This window comes from Eumetopias jubatus, unplaced genomic scaffold (genome assembly GCF_037043125.1).
Source record: "Eumetopias jubatus isolate StellerSeaLion01/CBP00866 unplaced genomic scaffold, mEumJub1_p1.0 scaffold_15, whole genome shotgun sequence".
NCBI classification, from domain to species: Eukaryota; Metazoa; Chordata; class Mammalia; order Carnivora; family Otariidae; genus Eumetopias; species Eumetopias jubatus.
In genome coordinates this window covers 81,059,631-81,076,501 of record NW_028274821.1, presented here as the reverse complement: position 1 = coordinate 81,076,501, position 16,871 = coordinate 81,059,631, and the positions used below count along the sequence as shown (strand labels likewise).

Below are 16,871 nucleotides of genomic sequence, written 5' to 3'. Positions count from 1 at the left end.
ACACAAATCAATTTTATCGAAGTATAAGTTACCTGCAATAGAGCACATCCATTTCAAGTATACAGTTAGTGACTTTTACCTCTTCAATTGATTCTGTGATGATTTCAGAGTAGAACCCCTAGAGGGCAATCTTACGCCTCTGTCCAAGATTTGGGGGCATCGCACTGGTGCTGCCCTGGTACCCTCTGTGCCTAATTGTCGTAGCCTGTTTGGGGTGCTGTAACAAAATACCAGAGATTGGGTAGCTCACAAACAATAGAACTTTATTTCTTACCGTTCTGGAGGCTGGGAGATGGCCGGGTGAAAGCCCTCTTGCAGCCTGTAGACTTCTCACTGCATCCCTGCGTGGTGGAAGGGGTGAGGCAGCTTTGTGGAGCCTCATTTGTCAGGCACTGCTCGCATTCCTGAGTTCCACCCACGTGACCCACTCTCCTCCCAAAGCCCCACGTCCTAATCCTGTCACCTGAGGGGGTTAGGATTTCGATATCTGAATTTTGGGGGGCCACGAACATTCAGACCAGAGCACCAGTGCATTGCCTGCTGCCTTTAACTACTTTTAGCTGACTCTGGCCCTTCCCCCTGGGAGCCAGGGAAGCTCTCTGACTCTCAGGCCTTTGCTCTTCCTACCATTCAAGTTGTTTTTGAGGCTCAGCTACAGAAAGGCTGTTTGGAGGGTTCTCTGACAAAATGCTAATTGTTGAATGTTAAGGAAAAGTATAATTATAGCAACTGTCATTTGTGGAGTTGTGCTATATGCTTGGAGGTATGTAGGTCTGTTTTAAACATTTTCTCTCTAATCCACATGAGCAAGGTATCCCCATTTCATAGCCGAGGAAATGCAGTTGCATAGAGGTTACATAACTTGGCCATGGTCAGGGAGCATAATTTGGTGGCCTTGAGATGGTGTTCAGCTCTACCCGCGTGGGGCCCTCAGGGTGTGGCTGGCACGGTTTCCTCCAGGGGAGGTCATGCCTAAGTCCCGGGCAGGGTGACCGGAGTGTGTTAGCAGTGGCTGGGATGGAGTCGCAAAGGGCATTCTGGGTGGGGGGATGAGTGTGAGCAAAGGTCTGGAGGCACAGGACGGCCTGGCTTGTGGAGAGAGCTGGAAGCGAGGCTCCTGGGTGGTGAGGGAGCGGGTGACGGCTTCGTGTGAGAGGGGAAGCTGCAGCTGCCAGCAGGGTCTCTGATCTTCTGGGCCCGGAAAGCTAGGGCCTTACCTGCCTTGCGCACGAGTTTGCCCTTTATCTGGAAAGTCAGTGTATTTTAAACGTTGCCCTGAGGAGCCAGAGAGAGAGAGGTTCTCTGTTTTTGCCCACTCATCGGGACAGCTCCGCTTTATCGGTCGTGTTTGTTCAGGCTCCAGCGCCCGATTTCTTTTGCAGAGGGGATTCCTGGCCAAAAAAATCAGTAGTCCACTGCCGTCCGTGGCGAGGGCTGTTGAAAGTCTGAGCCCGGGGGTGGCTCCGTCAGACCATAGTCTAGCAGCTCCGAGGCTGGATCTACCGGGGCCAGGCTGGAGGTGAGGGGACAGTTAATGTCACACGGATTCTGGCCCTTGCTCTCCGACCTGCACGGTGCGATTCCATTTCTGCTCAGTTATTGGGCATGTCTGCTTTGACGATGTCTGGCGCCATTTCCTGCCTCCTTCTCTTCCACTGAGCTCAGAGAACAGCTTAGAATTAATATTTAAATTTTGTTCGCTTTTAGACTGATTGAGGAGTTGAAGCTGTCTTTGAAGAGCAAAGAAGCTTTAATTCAGTGCCTTAAAGAGGAGAAATCTCAGATGGCATGTCCTGTTGAGAGTGTGTCGTCTGGGGAGCTCCAAGCACTCTCTGCGGCTCCGAGGGGAGAACAGGAGAGAGGAGCTGAGGTGAGCCGGCGGGGTGTGGAGGGGGACTTTGATAGCACCCTGGACTCCTCTGTGGCAGATGGGGCGCACACTCGGTCCCCACGAGTCACACGCAGACTGCTTCCAAATATTAGCTCCCCGGCAGCTGAGGAATTAGCAGGAACCTCCTTTGTCGGGGGGCCCTGGCATGTCTCCCCCACTTCCGGCCTCATGTTCAGACAGAGTCGGTTAAAAAAACAGTCCGTACCTGCTTGCCTCTGTTCTACTGTGTGTTGATTTGTTGTTGCCGGCGGACTTTATTTTTGCCCTTTGGGTTTTCGTGGGATAAAACTTAGTACCTCTTTTACCTTTGTGGTTAGAGGCTGTGAGGGAAGGGAACTAAGTGGTGCTGGGCCCGGAGGCCGGTGAGGCAGCCCAGCATGCTGCTGCATTGGGTCCTTCCAGCCCCTCTGATCACAGGCCCCTCATGGAATTTAGAAATGGGCTCAGACAAGTTGCTCTCTTTTCCTGGGCTCCAAGAGGTGGGTTGCTAGTACCAGACCCCAGAGCCTCCAGAGGGCCTGCAAGACGGTGGCCAGGGCCTGGCAGTGCAGGTGGGCCTAGCTGAGACCTCCCAGTTTTTGTTGGACCAGGGGTGGCTGCTGCATGTGCTACATTCACAGTATGGGATGTTCTAGATGCTCAGGGAAAGTCCTGATTTTTTTTATGGAGCAGAGTCTTCTTTGTCTGCAGTGGGACAGTGATTTCTGCAGCCTCACTGGTTAGTTTTTAGCTGTACTCAGCCCACGTCTCCTGCTCCTCCTGTGAACCCCACGGGCCCTGTCCTTCCGTTGGCCCTTTTCATCGTCCAGCGGCTCCGTGGTTCACTCTCTGTGGGGCTGGTGATCAACCCGCGTGACTTGCGTGTCTTTGCATTTCTCTTCGCTCGGGACATCGGCTGAGACAGACAGGAGTGGACACTTATCTCCGTGACTTCCACAGTGGTGGGGAGAAGTGGGGAAATGAGATGCTCGTTCTGACTGTTCTGGGGAAGTTGTTGGATTGTGAGTCCCTTCCAGGTGCCAATAAATGCCTTTTCTCAGGCCGCACAAATGGAGCGCCAGAAGGAGAGACACCGCGTTGAAGAGAGGATCCAGGTATGTTGATGCAATTTAAGATAAAGTATTGAAGATTTCTCCTTGCCTCTTGCTTTATTCCGAGAGCAGTAGATAGTTTGGTGTGACAATAGCTGTCACTTAGGGAATGCCAGTGGGCGCCAGGCAGGCTTTCAGGACTCCAGAGAATGTCTCTCTGGCTTGGTGGTAATTCTCTGGAGCCGACATTCCCATTGTGCAGGTGAGGCTTGTGAGGCTCCCGAGAGGCGAGGGCTCTTTCCCAAGATCAGGTAGCTTGGATGAGCTCTAGTGTGGACCCAGACCTGCCACTGCTCTGTGTCCCCGAGTCCTGGCAGGTGGCATTTGTCTGGTGCCCGTCAGCTTGGAAAGTGCTTGCCGTCCATTATCTCATTTGATCCTCACAAAGCCCCGGGAGGGAGGCAGCGTGATTATCTTTAGAAATGAACCCAGACTATACATGTATATGTTCAGTCTCCATCAAACCAAATTCTCTGCTAGCTTTTGTAGCACTAAGGAATGAAATTAATGATCTGTTATTTCCCCCAAAAAACCTGGTAGGGTTTCAGAGACTGATGTGACTGTATTCAAATTCCAGAAGGCACTGGAGTGCTTCCACAGGAGTAGCTGTCATCGTCTTAACTGATCTGATCCCCTTCCTCTCACCCAGCCCTGTTGCCGTGAGCGCTAGCGCCGTAACGGGGAGCTGCCGCCGCTGCCTTCAGCTCTGCTTGGAAACATTAATCACACGGTGACAGGAATAAGATAGAATAACTGCGTTTGAGTGTGCTCTTACAGATATATTTACAGTGCATTTTGGTTGGAACGCATCAACTTAGTGAATCTTTTTCTAATCTAATTTAGGCACTTCAGGAGGACCTGAGAGAGAAGGAAAGAGAAATTGCTACAGAAAAGAAAAATAGTTTAAAGAGGGATAAAGCCATTCAGGGTCTAACCATGGCATTAAAGTCAAAGGAAAAAGAGGTATGTGGTGAGTCTGATACACCCGAAGTGAGATTTTTCTTTGTTAGCTTCTGTGGCTGGCCTGTCCTACCCTGAATTTTTAGCTTTAGGTGGAAAGTTTATAAGAGAGCTGGGTTGAGTATGGGGGGGCGGGGGGGAAGGGCCCATTAGTCCATTAGAAATTCCTTTGCAATGTCCAGTCTAGTGCTATCCAAGAAAAATACTGTGTAAGGTACATGTGGATGTTTGAATTTTCGAGTAGCTACATTAAAAGTAAGAAGAAACAAGCGAAATGAACTTTAATAGTATATATATCCCAAATGTTATCATTTCAACATGTAATCAGTAAAACAGTAGTAGTAATGAGGTGTTTAGCATCTTTTTCATCCTAGTGTCATCTCTGAAGTGCCAGTGTGCTTACAGCACATCTCATTTCATACGAACCACGCTTCAAGTGCCCAATAGCCACAGGTGGCCAGTGGCTGCCATATTGGACAATGCCCAGTCTTGTAAAGACAACAAGATTGAGATGAAGGACGTTTGGGAGGCAAGGCCACGCCTGTGAACCAGTTAGCTACCTGGGTCGTTGCCTTTGGGATCCAAGGTGGTGACCAATGGTTCCGTGCTATTTTATTATTGTTAGCATGGCAGTCTGTTGTTTTCCCATTAACTGAGCGAGGTCCCGATGCAGAAAAGAAAACCCAGCCCTGCTCGCAAGTGAGGAAGAAAGACAGAGTGAAGGTGTGGTGATGGAGGGACGTTCGGGGGGCTGTGCACGCGCAGGGCAGGGGGCCTGAACCAGATTAGGGTATGTACGTGGGGAGCAGAACTTGGAGGAGAAGGTGTCCGAGCTGAATCCTGAAGGATGAGTAGGAGTTGGATCGGGGGGGAGGCAGAGGGGAGAACAATGGTTAATCCATTAAGTTAGGAAAGAGCCTAAAAGGTGTCTGTGGAACCAAAAGCATTTTGAGGTTGTCCGGGCATCAAGTGCAGAACCTAAGGGAGGCTAGAGAAGAAGCTGGTGGGGTTGCATGGGGCCAGCCAGCGATGGTGGAATCAGCCACTTTTGGCTGTTCGGGAGGCATGCCACTGGAGGCTCTCCGGCAGGAGGGGTATGATCACACTTGCATTTTAGTGAGGTCTCTGGCTGTATCTGGAGAGTGGCTTGTAGGAGGGAGAGAAGGGGGGTAGGGAGGCCAGTGGCGGAGGTGAGAGCCAAGGAGGATTGAGTTAGAGCAGTGGTCACTGCTAAATGCGAATGGAGGGGCAGGGCCTACTCAGGAAGTGAAACTGGACATAGCCAGAAATCATTAAAAATTAGAAGCAAATTTGGGGAAATTTGTTGAGGGGACATAGGACTGAGAGAAGGAACAGGGGAGGATGACTGCTGGGGGTCCGGCTGGAGTGACTGGGGTATGGTGGGGCCACCGACTCAGTGGACAGCGTGAGAGAGTGGAGTATGGTGGCCAGGTGGGTGCGGTGAGGGAGGCGACGAACCTGTTTACAAAGTGTTGACTGTGAGGAGCCCGTGGACCGCCAAGGTGGGATGTCCAGGGGGAGGTGGCTATGTCAGCCTCAAGCCTGGAGAGAGCTCAGGGGTGAGTTACGGTTCTGAGAGTGGGGCTACCTGTCTCGGGAGTGCGTAGAAGGGAAAGAGCAGGGCCACAGGGGACATCAGAATTTCAGGGACGGGGAGAGGAAGGCACGAAGGGGACAGGAGTGGTTGCACAAGCATGGAGCGAACCAGGAAGCGGCGGCGGCGCTGAAGAAGCTGAAGAGGGGAGAGTTTGAGTAATCACCGGTGTCAGATGCGGCAGAGACTTGGCTCATAGTAATAGTAGTTACAATTTCTACCATTGCATAATGCGGGAGTTCAGGGCCCGGCTGAAGTTGGAGACCTTCAGTGTAGAGTGGCGCCGGTGGAGGGGCCACTGTGGGTGCTGGCCAAGTCCAGTGTGTGGCCATGGGCGCCAGTGCTGACTGGGGTGCGGGAGAAGGTCACCAGAGATGAGAGATTCTGGGAGTAGCCGGGCCCCTCTCCATGGGCAGCAATAATGTAACGCTTTGTCTCAGCCAGGCCTGATTTTAGCACCAGTACCCATCACTTCACTTAGCGCTAGCGTTGCTAGAGTTGGGTGAATAGTGGTCTCCTCGTGTTCTGGTTGCGGGCATTGGGGCTCAAAGAGATTAAGTACCTTGCCTGAAGTCACTCAGCTAGTGAATGGCCAGGGTAGGAGTCCCACTTCTCTGACTTCACACCTTCCCCGACTGCGAAGCCCTTGGTCAGAAGGCTGCGCCGTCCAGCAGGAAGAGCACTTGAGTGTGCACCGGGAGGCGAGACCCGTTGCCCACTTGGCTGCTGTTCTTACTTTGACCCAGGTGGAAGACCTTAACTCTGAGATCGAAGAGCTCAGTGCTGCCTTTGCAGAAGTCACAGAGGCCCCTGCGAGAGCACAGACACAGAAATTCCAGGTAAGCGTTCGCTTGGCTTGAAGCGGCCATGCCCTCGGTCCTGACTCCTGGGGAGCGCAAGGCCTGGCAGCTGAGAGGAACCCGCTGCTGATATAACAGCTGGGATTTATTGAACACATACTGTGTGCCAAGCGCTGTGCTCAGTGCTGTCTGGGTTAGCTCGGGGGATCTGTACAGCAGATCATGGAGGAGGCTCTGTTAATATCCAGGTTCACAGAGTCTGGTAACTTGCATAGGGTCACAGAAATGGTAAGTGAGAGAACCAGGATTTGCCCCAGAGCCTGTCTCACCCCCAGGCCTCTGCTTTTACCTGCCCCCCCCCCCAACTGCTGGTCCCTTTAGTACCCCTGCTCCCCCGCCGCCCACGTGTCACTTCCACACCTTGAAGGTTTGACCTGCCCTTTCTCCTTTATCCCCCCTAAGCCTTGTACTGCAGGGACTCCTGCTGGTCTCCGCCTTGATGTTCCACCTTTCTGGTTAATTTTAGTTTTGTGTTTTTAATTTTTTTAGTGTTCTCTTGCCGTGTTTCTAGTTTCTTTATACAGTGTATCCCTATTACTGAGAATCAGCCAATAAGGTTCCATCGTCTGAATAAGCCCCATACTGCATAAAGCTCTCCCTGCCACCTTCCCCCACCATGGTATTTTTGGTTATAAAGTAGAAGTTAGAAGTTAAATCTGATTTAAGACTGCTTGATTCCTAAGATTTATGTCCCACGTCTTATCTTTTGCAGAGCCCTGGTTCACAGTAAGAATAATTGAAGTAATTTGGTTTAAATCATGGTACAATAGAAGCATAGGCAAGTCTCTGCCTTTGGAATCTCAGATTTGCCTCCCCCACCATTTGGTTGATGAAGTGGAGCTGGGATTACACCGAGGTGTTTTTTTACCCCCCTTGCTTTGAAAATAACACATCTTAAAAGCTGAATTCTTAGGAAAACCATTGATATTTCCTACTGCTTGAGAAAAAAAAGGTTGGCACTTGACAGGCATAGAGACCAGACGGACATCCTTATAGTCGTTGATATTTTGCTTGTTAGTGTTGAGCCTTGAACCTTTAAATGCTACCCAGATTTATCACATAACATTTATTAATTTCCTAACCATCTGTCCTAGTTGAAAGACTTTCAGAATGATTTTTGAGGTCTTGTCACTTAACAGTGTTGGCTGGGTTTCTTGTCTTGCAAGATACAGAGGTCATGAGCTTTCGAAAGTCCTTAGGTTCTGCATTCCCGCTTGGCTGTTCTGAGAGTGCTCCTTTAATCCTTACCCATGGAGGTAGCATGTTTACTGGTTTGGCAGGTTGTCGGGACTTGACCTCAAGTCTGACTCCAAAATCTGTGTCCTTGCCGCCGTTTTGATCGTGTGTGTGTGTGTGTGTGTGTTTGTGTGTAAATGCATGCAGTGTGCTTATATTGGCTGTTTTGCTACATTTGAATGTTGCACAGGCCCTTGAAAATGCCTTTTCTTTCACATAGTGGGACCTTTTGGGAATGTCATATGATTTGAACTAATTGCAGCTTGACTAGAATAGCCAAAATTCACAGGGTTGGAAGCAATGGAATACACATTCTTCTCTAGTGCCCAGTGGAATATTCTCCAGAATAGATCACATCCTAGGTCAAAAATCAGGTCTCAACCGGTACCAAAAGATTGGGATCATTCCCTACATATTTTCAGACCACAATGCTTTGAAACTAGAACTCAATCACAAGAGGAAAGTCGGAAAGAACTCACATACATGGAGGCTAAAGAGCATCCTACTAAAGAATGAATGGGTCAACCAGGAAATTAAAGAAGAATTAAAAAAATTCATGGAAACCAATGAAAATGAAAACACAACTGTTCAAAATCTTTGGGATACAGCAAAGGCAGTCCTGAGAGGAAAGTATATAGCAATACAAGCCTTTCTCCAGAAACAAGAAAGGTCTCAAATATACAACCTAACCCTACACCTAAAGGAGCTGGAGAAAGAACAGCAAATAAAGCGTAAACCCAGCAGGAGAAGAGAAATCATAAAGATCAGAGCAGAAATCAATGAACTAGAAACCAAAAGAACAGTAGAACAGATCAACGAAACTAGGAGCTGGTTCTTTGAAAGAATTAACAAGATTGATAAACCGCTGGCCAGACTTATCAAAAAGAAAAGAGAAATGACCCAAATCAACAAAATCATGAATGAAAGAGGAGAGATCACAGCCAACACCAAAGAAATACAAACAATTCTAGGAAGATATTATGAGCAGCTCTATGCCAGCAAATTAGATAACCTGGAAGAAGTGGATGCATTCCTAGAGATGTATCAACTACCAAAATTGAACCAGGAAGCAATAGAAAGCCTGAACAGACTATAACCACGAAGGAAATTGAAGCAGTCATCAAAAATCTCCCAACAAACAAAAGCCCAGGGCCAGATGGCTTCCCAGGGGAATTCTGCCAAACATTTCAAGAAGAATTAATACCTGTTCTCCTGAAACTGTTCCAAAACATAGAAATGGAAGGAAAACTTCCAAACTCATTTTATGAGGCCACCATTACCTTGATCCCAAAGCCAAAGACCCCATCGAAAAGGAGAATTACACACCAATATCCTTGATGAACATGGATGCAAAAATTCTCACCAAAATACTAGCCAATAGGATCCAACAGTACGTTAAAAGGATTATTCACCACGACCAAGTGGGATTTATCCCTGGGCTGCAAGGTTGGTTCAACATCTGCAAATCAATCAACGTGATACAATACATTAACAAAAGAAAGAGCAAGAATCATGTGATCCTCTCAATAGATGCAGAAAAAGCATTTGACAAAGTCCAGCATCCTTTCTTGATCAAAACTCTTCAGAGTACCTCAATATCATAAAAGCCATCTATGAAAAACCCACAGCGAATATCATTCTCAATGGCGAAAAGCTGAGAACTTTCCCCCTGAGGTCAGGAACAAGGCAGGGATGTCCACTATCACCGCTGCTATTCAACATAGTATTAGAAGTCCTAGCCACAGCAATCAGACGACAAAAAGAAGTCAAAGGCATCCAAATCGGCAAAGAGGAAGTCAAACTCTCACTCTTGGCAGATGATATGATACTTTATGTGGAAAACCCTGAAGACTCCACCCCAAAACTGCTAGAACTCATACAGGAATTCAGTAAAGTGGCAGGATATAAAATCAACGCACAGAAATCAGTGGCATTCCTATACACCAACAACAAGACAGAAGAAAGAGAAATTAAGGAGTCGATCCCATTTACAACTGCACCCAAAACCATAAGATACCTAGGAATAAATCTAACCAAAGAGGCAAAGGATCTGTACTCAGAAAACTATAAAATACTCATGAAAGAAATTGAAGAAGACACAAAGAAATGGAAAAACGTTCCATGCTCATGGATTGGAAGAACCAACATTGTGAAGATATCAATGCTACCTAGAGCAATCTACACATCGAATGCAATCCCCATCAAAATACCATCCACTTTTTTCAAAGAAATGGAACAAATAATCCTAAAATTTGTATGGAACCAGAAGAGACCCCGAATAGCCAGAGGAATCTTGAAAAAGAAAAGCAAAGCTGGCGGCATCACAATTCCGGACTTCCAGCTCTATTACAAAGCTGTCATCATCAAGACAGTATGGTACTGGCACAACAACAGACACATAGATTAGTGGAACAGAATAGAGAGCCCAGAAATGGACCCTCAACTCTATGGTCAACTCATCTTTGACAAAGCAGGAAAGAATGTCCAATGGCAAAAAGACACTCTCTTCAACAAATGGTGTTGGGAAAATTGGACAGCCACATGCAGAAGGATGAAACTGGACCATTTCCTTACACCACATACAAAAATAGACTCCAAATGGTTGAAAGACCTCAATGTGAGACAGGAGTCCGTCAAAATCCTGAAGGAGAACACAGGCAACAACCTCTTCGACCTCAGCCGCAGCAACTTCTTCCTAGAAACATCGCCAAAGGCAAGAGAAGCAAGGGCAAAAATGAACTCTTGGGACTTCATCAAGATAAAGAGCTTTTGCACAGCAAAAGAAACAGTCAACAAAGCCAAAAGACAACCGACTGAATGGGAGAAAATATTTGCAAATGACATATCCCATAAAGGGCTAGTATCCAAAATCTATAAAGCCAAACTGTGGAAGAGCCAAGATGCCCATCGACAGATGAATGGGTAAAGTAGATGTGGTATATATACACAATGGAATATTATGCAGCCATCAAAAGGAATGAGACCTTGCCATTTGCAACGACGTGGATGGAACTGGAGAGTGTTATGCTGAGCAAATTAAATCAATCAGAGAAAGACATGTATCATATGACCTCAGTGATATGAGGAATTCTTAATCTCAGGAAACAAACTGAGGGTTGCTGGAGTGGGGGTGGGGTGGCAGGGATGGGGTGGCTGGGTGATAGACATTGGGGAGGGTATGTGCTATGGTGAGTGCTGTGAATTGTGCAAGACTGTTGAATCACAGATCTGTACCTCTGAAACAAATAATGCAATATATGTTAAGAAAAAAAAAGAAGAAGAAGATAGCAGGAGGGGAAGAATGAAGGGGGGTAAATCGGAGGGGGAGACGGACCATGAGAGACGATGGACTCTGAAAAACAAACTGAGGGTTCTGGAGGGGAGGGGGGTGGGGGGATGGGTTAGCCTGGTGATGGGTATTAAGGAGGGCACGTTTTGCGTGGAGCACTGGGTGTTATGCACAAACAATGAATCATGGAACACTATATCAAAAACTAATGATGTAATGTATGGTGATTAACGTAACAATAAAAAAATTAAAAAAAAATTCACAGGGTTGGTGGTAAGCCTGACATCAAGACAACAGCCGCCATACTCACCTTCGTGGAGTGGTTGTCACAGTGTGGAGATGGGAGTTCTAGTCACAGTGTGCCTCTGTGAAGGTTGCAGTGTGGGGTGCCTGGTGCTACCTCTAGACCCATTGAAAAGTGTGTATTTTCAAATTGGAAATACAGGTTTCCCCCGCTATCCAAAAGTAGAGCTTTCGTATGAAATCTTCACCAGCCAAAATGCCATAAAGCAAAGAAGCAATTACATTAATTCGCATGGAAAAATTTTTGAGCATTCTCAGACCCAAAAAACAACCTCTCTTTTTTTAGGGTTTTCTGACACTTTAGGACATATCATCTTGCTAAGAGTTACAAAAAATACATCAAGATAAAGCACAGATGCTCACAAGACACCGCAGTTCAGAGGTGTGGTGGTTGAGATGCTCAGTGTAGTTCCCAGGGAAGGAGCTCAGTGGGGTTACCCTCTCTGCTCTGGGTGCTTGCTGCCTCTATAACGGCTCACTGCAAAACCAACGCGGAATGCCCTTTTCAGTTAAAAAAATTTTTTTTATGGAAGCATAGTTGACATACAATATTATATTAGTTTTAGTTGTAAAACAGTGATTCAACGTTTATATGTAAAATGAAGTGATCACAATAAATCTAGTTACCACCTGTCACCACATGTAGTTGTTACAGTATTATTAACTGTATTCTCTCTGCTGTTCATTACATCCTTGTGACCTATTTTATAAATGGAAGTTTGTACCTTTTTTAAATCCCATTCTTCTCTTTTGCCCATCTCTCCACCCCCTCTCCTCTGGCAACCACTGAATTGCTCTGTGTATCTGTGAGTGTACCTGGGTGTCTTCTTTCATAAAAGTGCAAATCCTCTTCTGATTTCTTTTGGTTAGCGCAAACAGGTGCTATCGTAGGTCTCTTGTAAGATACGCGAAGTGGCGTCATGCGAACTTTTGAAAAGTGGGGCATAGTTGTGCATTTTTTTCTCCTCCCCTCCCTGCTCAGCTGTAAAAGTAAATTGCACATTGTAGGAATTTATAAAATACTTAAAACAGTGGAAAGAGTTTGATAGATGTCACCGATAAACTCATGTCTAAAGATGTTCACTATTAACACCTTGACTCTTTTGACGCATATTTATACGTACATATTTGAAAAAGTAGAAAGGATCATAATACCTATTTTGTTCTATAATCTTTTTTTCATCTAATATTCTTATCATGACAGTATATATAGATCTCCGTACTCCTTTTATAAAATTTTCATTTTGAAATAATTGTAGATTCACATGCAGTAGATTTCTGTATACTCTTTACCTGGTCCTCCCAAAGGTGACATCTTCCCTAACTTTAGTAACAATGTCACAACCATGACATCGGTCTTGGTGCAATCCATGGTTCTTACTCAGATTTTGGCAGTTTGACACACACTCGTGTGTGTGTGTGTGTGTGTGTGTGTGTATGTGTGTTTATCCCTATGCTTTTTAAACAATCTTTTTTTTTTTAAAGATTTTATTTATTTATTTGACAGAGACATAGAGCACAAGTAGGCAGAGCGGCAGGCAGAGGGAGAGGGAGAAGCAGACTCCCCACTGAGCAGGGAGCCCGATGTGGGACTTGATCCCAGGACCCTGGGATCATGACCTGAGCCGAAGGCAGACGCTTAACGACTGAGCCACCCAGGCACCCCCAGTCTTCTTATTTTAATTCTTGCTAGTTTGTTGGTGTTAATTGGGATCGTCCCTGGAATGGGCGTGGCAGTGTAGTGCTGTGGAGAGAGTCCCACATTTAATCACTTATGGTCTGATGACAGGCTCATCACCTAACGGTTCTGAGCCTCAGTTGCAGTAGTGTGTAGGGTTGCTATGAGAAGTGGAGATACAATGTGTGCAAAAGCGCCTGGTTTAGCTCCTCGTATGTAATCAGTGCTTAATAAAACGTAACTGTGAAAATGGCTCAAGATGAGCATTTTTCCTATCATTGTTCATCTTCTTTTGTTTTTTGAGTTTATTTAAATAAGCAATGCCCCAGATTTTTTTTTTTTTTTTTTTTTTTTTTTTTTTTTTTAGGCCTCGTGATTTAGGGACGCCTGGGTGGCTCAGTCGGTTAAGCATCTGCCTTCAGCTCAGGTCATGGTCCCTGCGTCCTGAGGTCGAGCCCCTTGCCCTCTGGCTCCCTGCTCAGTGGGGAGCACGTTTCTCCTTCTCCCTCTGCCCCTTCCTCTGCTTATATACTTTCTCTCGTGTGTGCTCTCTCTCTTTCTCTCTCTTTTGCATGCGCTCTCTTTCTCTCAAATAAATAAATAAAATCTTTAAAAATTTTTTTGATTTTAAAGGAAGGTGAAACAGAAGCTTCTCTAAACCCCGCTTTGAAATGTGAATGGGGTTCCCCCTCAGTCCCTGTCGCTAGGACCTAAATAGCAATGGGGAAACATGGGATGGCTGGGCCTCACCTCTCCCGGATTGACTGTGGCCATAGCCCACCTCTCCTAACAACTAGGGTTTCACTAGCATTGGTGGCGGAGCTGGATCTCCTGGAAAGGCCAAGAAACTGGAGCCAGTCCCTTTACCCCACAGTCTGAGTTGTGGCCTTGACAGCTCACGTGTCCCTTGCTATTGAGTTTTTCATCATGAGCCTTTGTCTAATCCAAAGAACAGATGTTAAAAAAAAAAGGTTTATTTTCTCCTGATTATAAGTATGTTACAAATTTCCTTTTTGGGAGACTAGAAAGCAGGAAAAAAGGGGCATCAGGAGACCATCCAGCCACCACGCTGTTAACATTTTGATGTTTTTCTTTCTCAGCTTTCTCCTATGCATAGATTTTACTTTTTAGCTCATTCACAATTTAATCTTCTATTTTTTCATGTCATGTTGTGAGTTGGAATATCCCCATGTTATTGGTTTAGGTTCTTAGTTTTTCCTGTTAGAGTAAATCTGTGATGGATGACTGTGTACGTAAGGCTTTTCCCCCCTGTATTTTGGATTCCTCCCCTGAGATTGAATCCTGGGAGCCGAATCATTGGGATGAGTGTGAACACGTCTATCCTGTACACACACACTTGATGTATATAATCTGTCCATAGAGAGTTACATTAATTTACATTCCTGCCAGTGTATTTCTTGGCTTCTGGATGCTTGGTCAGCTCTTGAAAAGTTAATATTAATTGTGTTGCTTCATAGTAAGTTTGCCAGCACTGGATATTCTCATTAAAACCTTCTTGTTAAATGAAAGCTTGTTTTAATTTGCTCTTTTTGATTATTGGTGAGTTACAGTATTTTTTCAAATGCTTGATAATCACATATGTTTTTTCTACTAAACTGTGTGTTAATGAAGTATGAATGTTCTCGAGAGAACTAACCCTTGGACTCCGCTGAATTTACAGCCGCTCGTGGTGGTCATGGGGCTGCCATGCTGACCATTTCTGCTTCTCCAGATGACTTTGGGTCCGAGCTGCTCTAACCTCCATGAGCATTGCCCGTGCTTGAGTCCGCCTCTGTTTGTCAGATGGTGCTGTTCACGTTCTACCTTTTATAAATAACTTGATGAAGTTTTTCTTTTTTAAACCATTACAAAAGTAAAATGCTTGGTAACCTTAGAACATTTGAAAGAAGTGAAGGAAGAAAATCACCCATGTACCCACCCAACTAAAGACAGTTTCTGACACTCTTTGCTTTTATTGAAGTCTTTAAAAAAAGAAAAAAGCTTCTTTGACACTGTTGTAGCCTTTTCCCCTCTTAATATCAACATGGTAACATAATCATCACTGTGTTATTTCAGAATCTTCCTATTATTTGTGCTTTGGGTCCTGGAGGTTATGTTAATCTTCCTCTTTTCGTTCCTTAGCTCCCTTCCCCCCACCCCAAGGTGAAAAAGGAGCCCAGATTTCTTGGTCTGTTTAGTGTGCTACAGAAATCAGCTCATCTCCCCTGCCTCCCTCCTCTTGTAGGGGTCCAAAGATTATGAGGCTGCTCTCTTAGAGAAGGCAGCCCTTTTAGCACAGCTGAACTCCGAAAACCTCAACAAGAGTGCAGAGAACCACAGACTGCGTAGGAACATTAAGAAGGTGACCCAGGAGCTGAGCGCCCTGCAGCAGGAGAGGGAGAGGCTGGAGAGGGACGTGGAGGAAGCCCACCGCCAGAAGAGCAGACGCGACCACACCATCCACGTGAGCAGCGGTGGCGTGCGTGGTCGGGTGGGGGCTCTTGACGGCGCCTCTGGCTTTAGGGAGGCCTTCTCTGCAGGAGACTTAGAAAAATCTGAAAAACTGAAAGAAAACATTTCACTCGTCATCTCATCATCTTGAAATTATCTCTTTTGTCTCGCATGTGCGTGCACACACCCACACACCCATGCACACCCACACACCCACCCACACCCCCCGCATTCACACCCCCCACACCCACCCATACCCATCCCCCCACACACACCCACACCCCCAAACCCCCACCCCCCATTCACACCCAAGCACACCCACTCACACCCAAGCATACCCACCCACACACCCACCCACACCTACCCACATCCACACACTCACCCACCCACACACCCACACCCACCCACCCCCACCCTCACTCCCACCCCCAGACCCACCCCCCTTACACACCCTCACCCACACCCCCACACCCACCCACACCCACACCCCCCCCCCCACACACATTATTGGTATCAAGCTGGAAATGCGGTTTTGTATCTTACTTTATTAATTCAATGTTCTCTTTTTGGTGTGTTGCCATGTTATGAGTGTTCTTCAGAAACATGTTTTTGTTTGTTTTTTGGTGCAAGCGTAGTATTTCATCACTTGGATGTGCTACAGTTTATTTAGTCCCTTATGGTAGAATATTCAGGTTGTTACACTTTATTTTTTTTGCCTTACAACAAATGCGATAGCAAATGTCCTTGTATCTAAATATTTTTCCATTGATTATTTCCTGATAGAGGCATAATTATTGGGTCAAAGAGTATGAATGTTTTTCACATTATTATATAGATACACTCAAATTGTTTTCCAGAATGATTATACCAGGTTTCTCTTTATGAGAGTGGTCCTTTTTTAAAGACTATTTATTCAGCATTGGATGTTAGCATTTAAAAAATTCCCTCTGGATTTGGTAGGCAAAAAATAGTTTATCTTTAAAAATTTCTATTATAGGGGCACCTGGGTGGCTCAGTCAGTTAAGTATCCAACTCTTTATTTTTTCATTTTTTATTGTTACAAGATTTTATTTGTTTGTTTGTTTATTTACTTAGAGTGAGTGGGGGAAGGGGGAGAGGGAGAGAGCTAAAATCAAGAGTTGGTTCCTTCACCGACTAAGCCACCCAGGTACTCCAAGTGTCTGACTCTTGATTTTGGCTCAGGTCATGATCCCAGGGTCCTGCGATCAAGCCCCACTTCAGACTCTGTGCTCAGTAGGGAGTCTGCTTGAGGGCTTTCTCTCTCCCTCTCTGTCTGCTCCTCCCCCTGCTCATTCTCTCTTTCTCTCTCTCTCTCTCAAATAAATAAATCTTTAAAAAATTTTTCTTTCTCTTACTTTTAAACAAGTCCTGGGCAGGCAGAGGACCTCAGGTGGACAGAGTCATTAGAGCAGAGGTCTCAAAGGGAGCCTCCAGGTACTACGGTTTAGTTCTCCAGTGGCTGCTGTGGGCAGGGGT

At 46.0% G+C, this 16,871-nt stretch overlaps 1 protein-coding gene across 5 annotated transcripts in view; it reads left to right on the top strand.

Annotated features, from left to right (window-relative positions):
* Positions 1 to 16,871, top strand: part of CDK5RAP2 (CDK5 regulatory subunit associated protein 2) — a 176,351-nt gene that overhangs the window by 46,661 nt on the left and 112,819 nt on the right. For 4 of the 5 annotated variants that reach the window (XM_028107740.2, XM_028107742.2, XM_028107741.2 and 1 more), the window contains exons 8-12: positions 1,708 to 1,870; positions 2,932 to 2,985; positions 3,826 to 3,945; positions 6,304 to 6,396; positions 15,169 to 15,387. In XM_028107740.2, coding sequence (XP_027963541.2) covers positions 1,708 to 1,870; positions 2,932 to 2,985; positions 3,826 to 3,945; positions 6,304 to 6,396; positions 15,169 to 15,387 — 649 coding nt within the window. The remainder of the gene's footprint in view (positions 1 to 1,707; positions 1,871 to 2,931; positions 2,986 to 3,825; positions 3,946 to 6,303; positions 6,397 to 15,168; positions 15,388 to 16,871) is intronic. The other variant, XM_028107743.2, reaches the window with a different exon arrangement.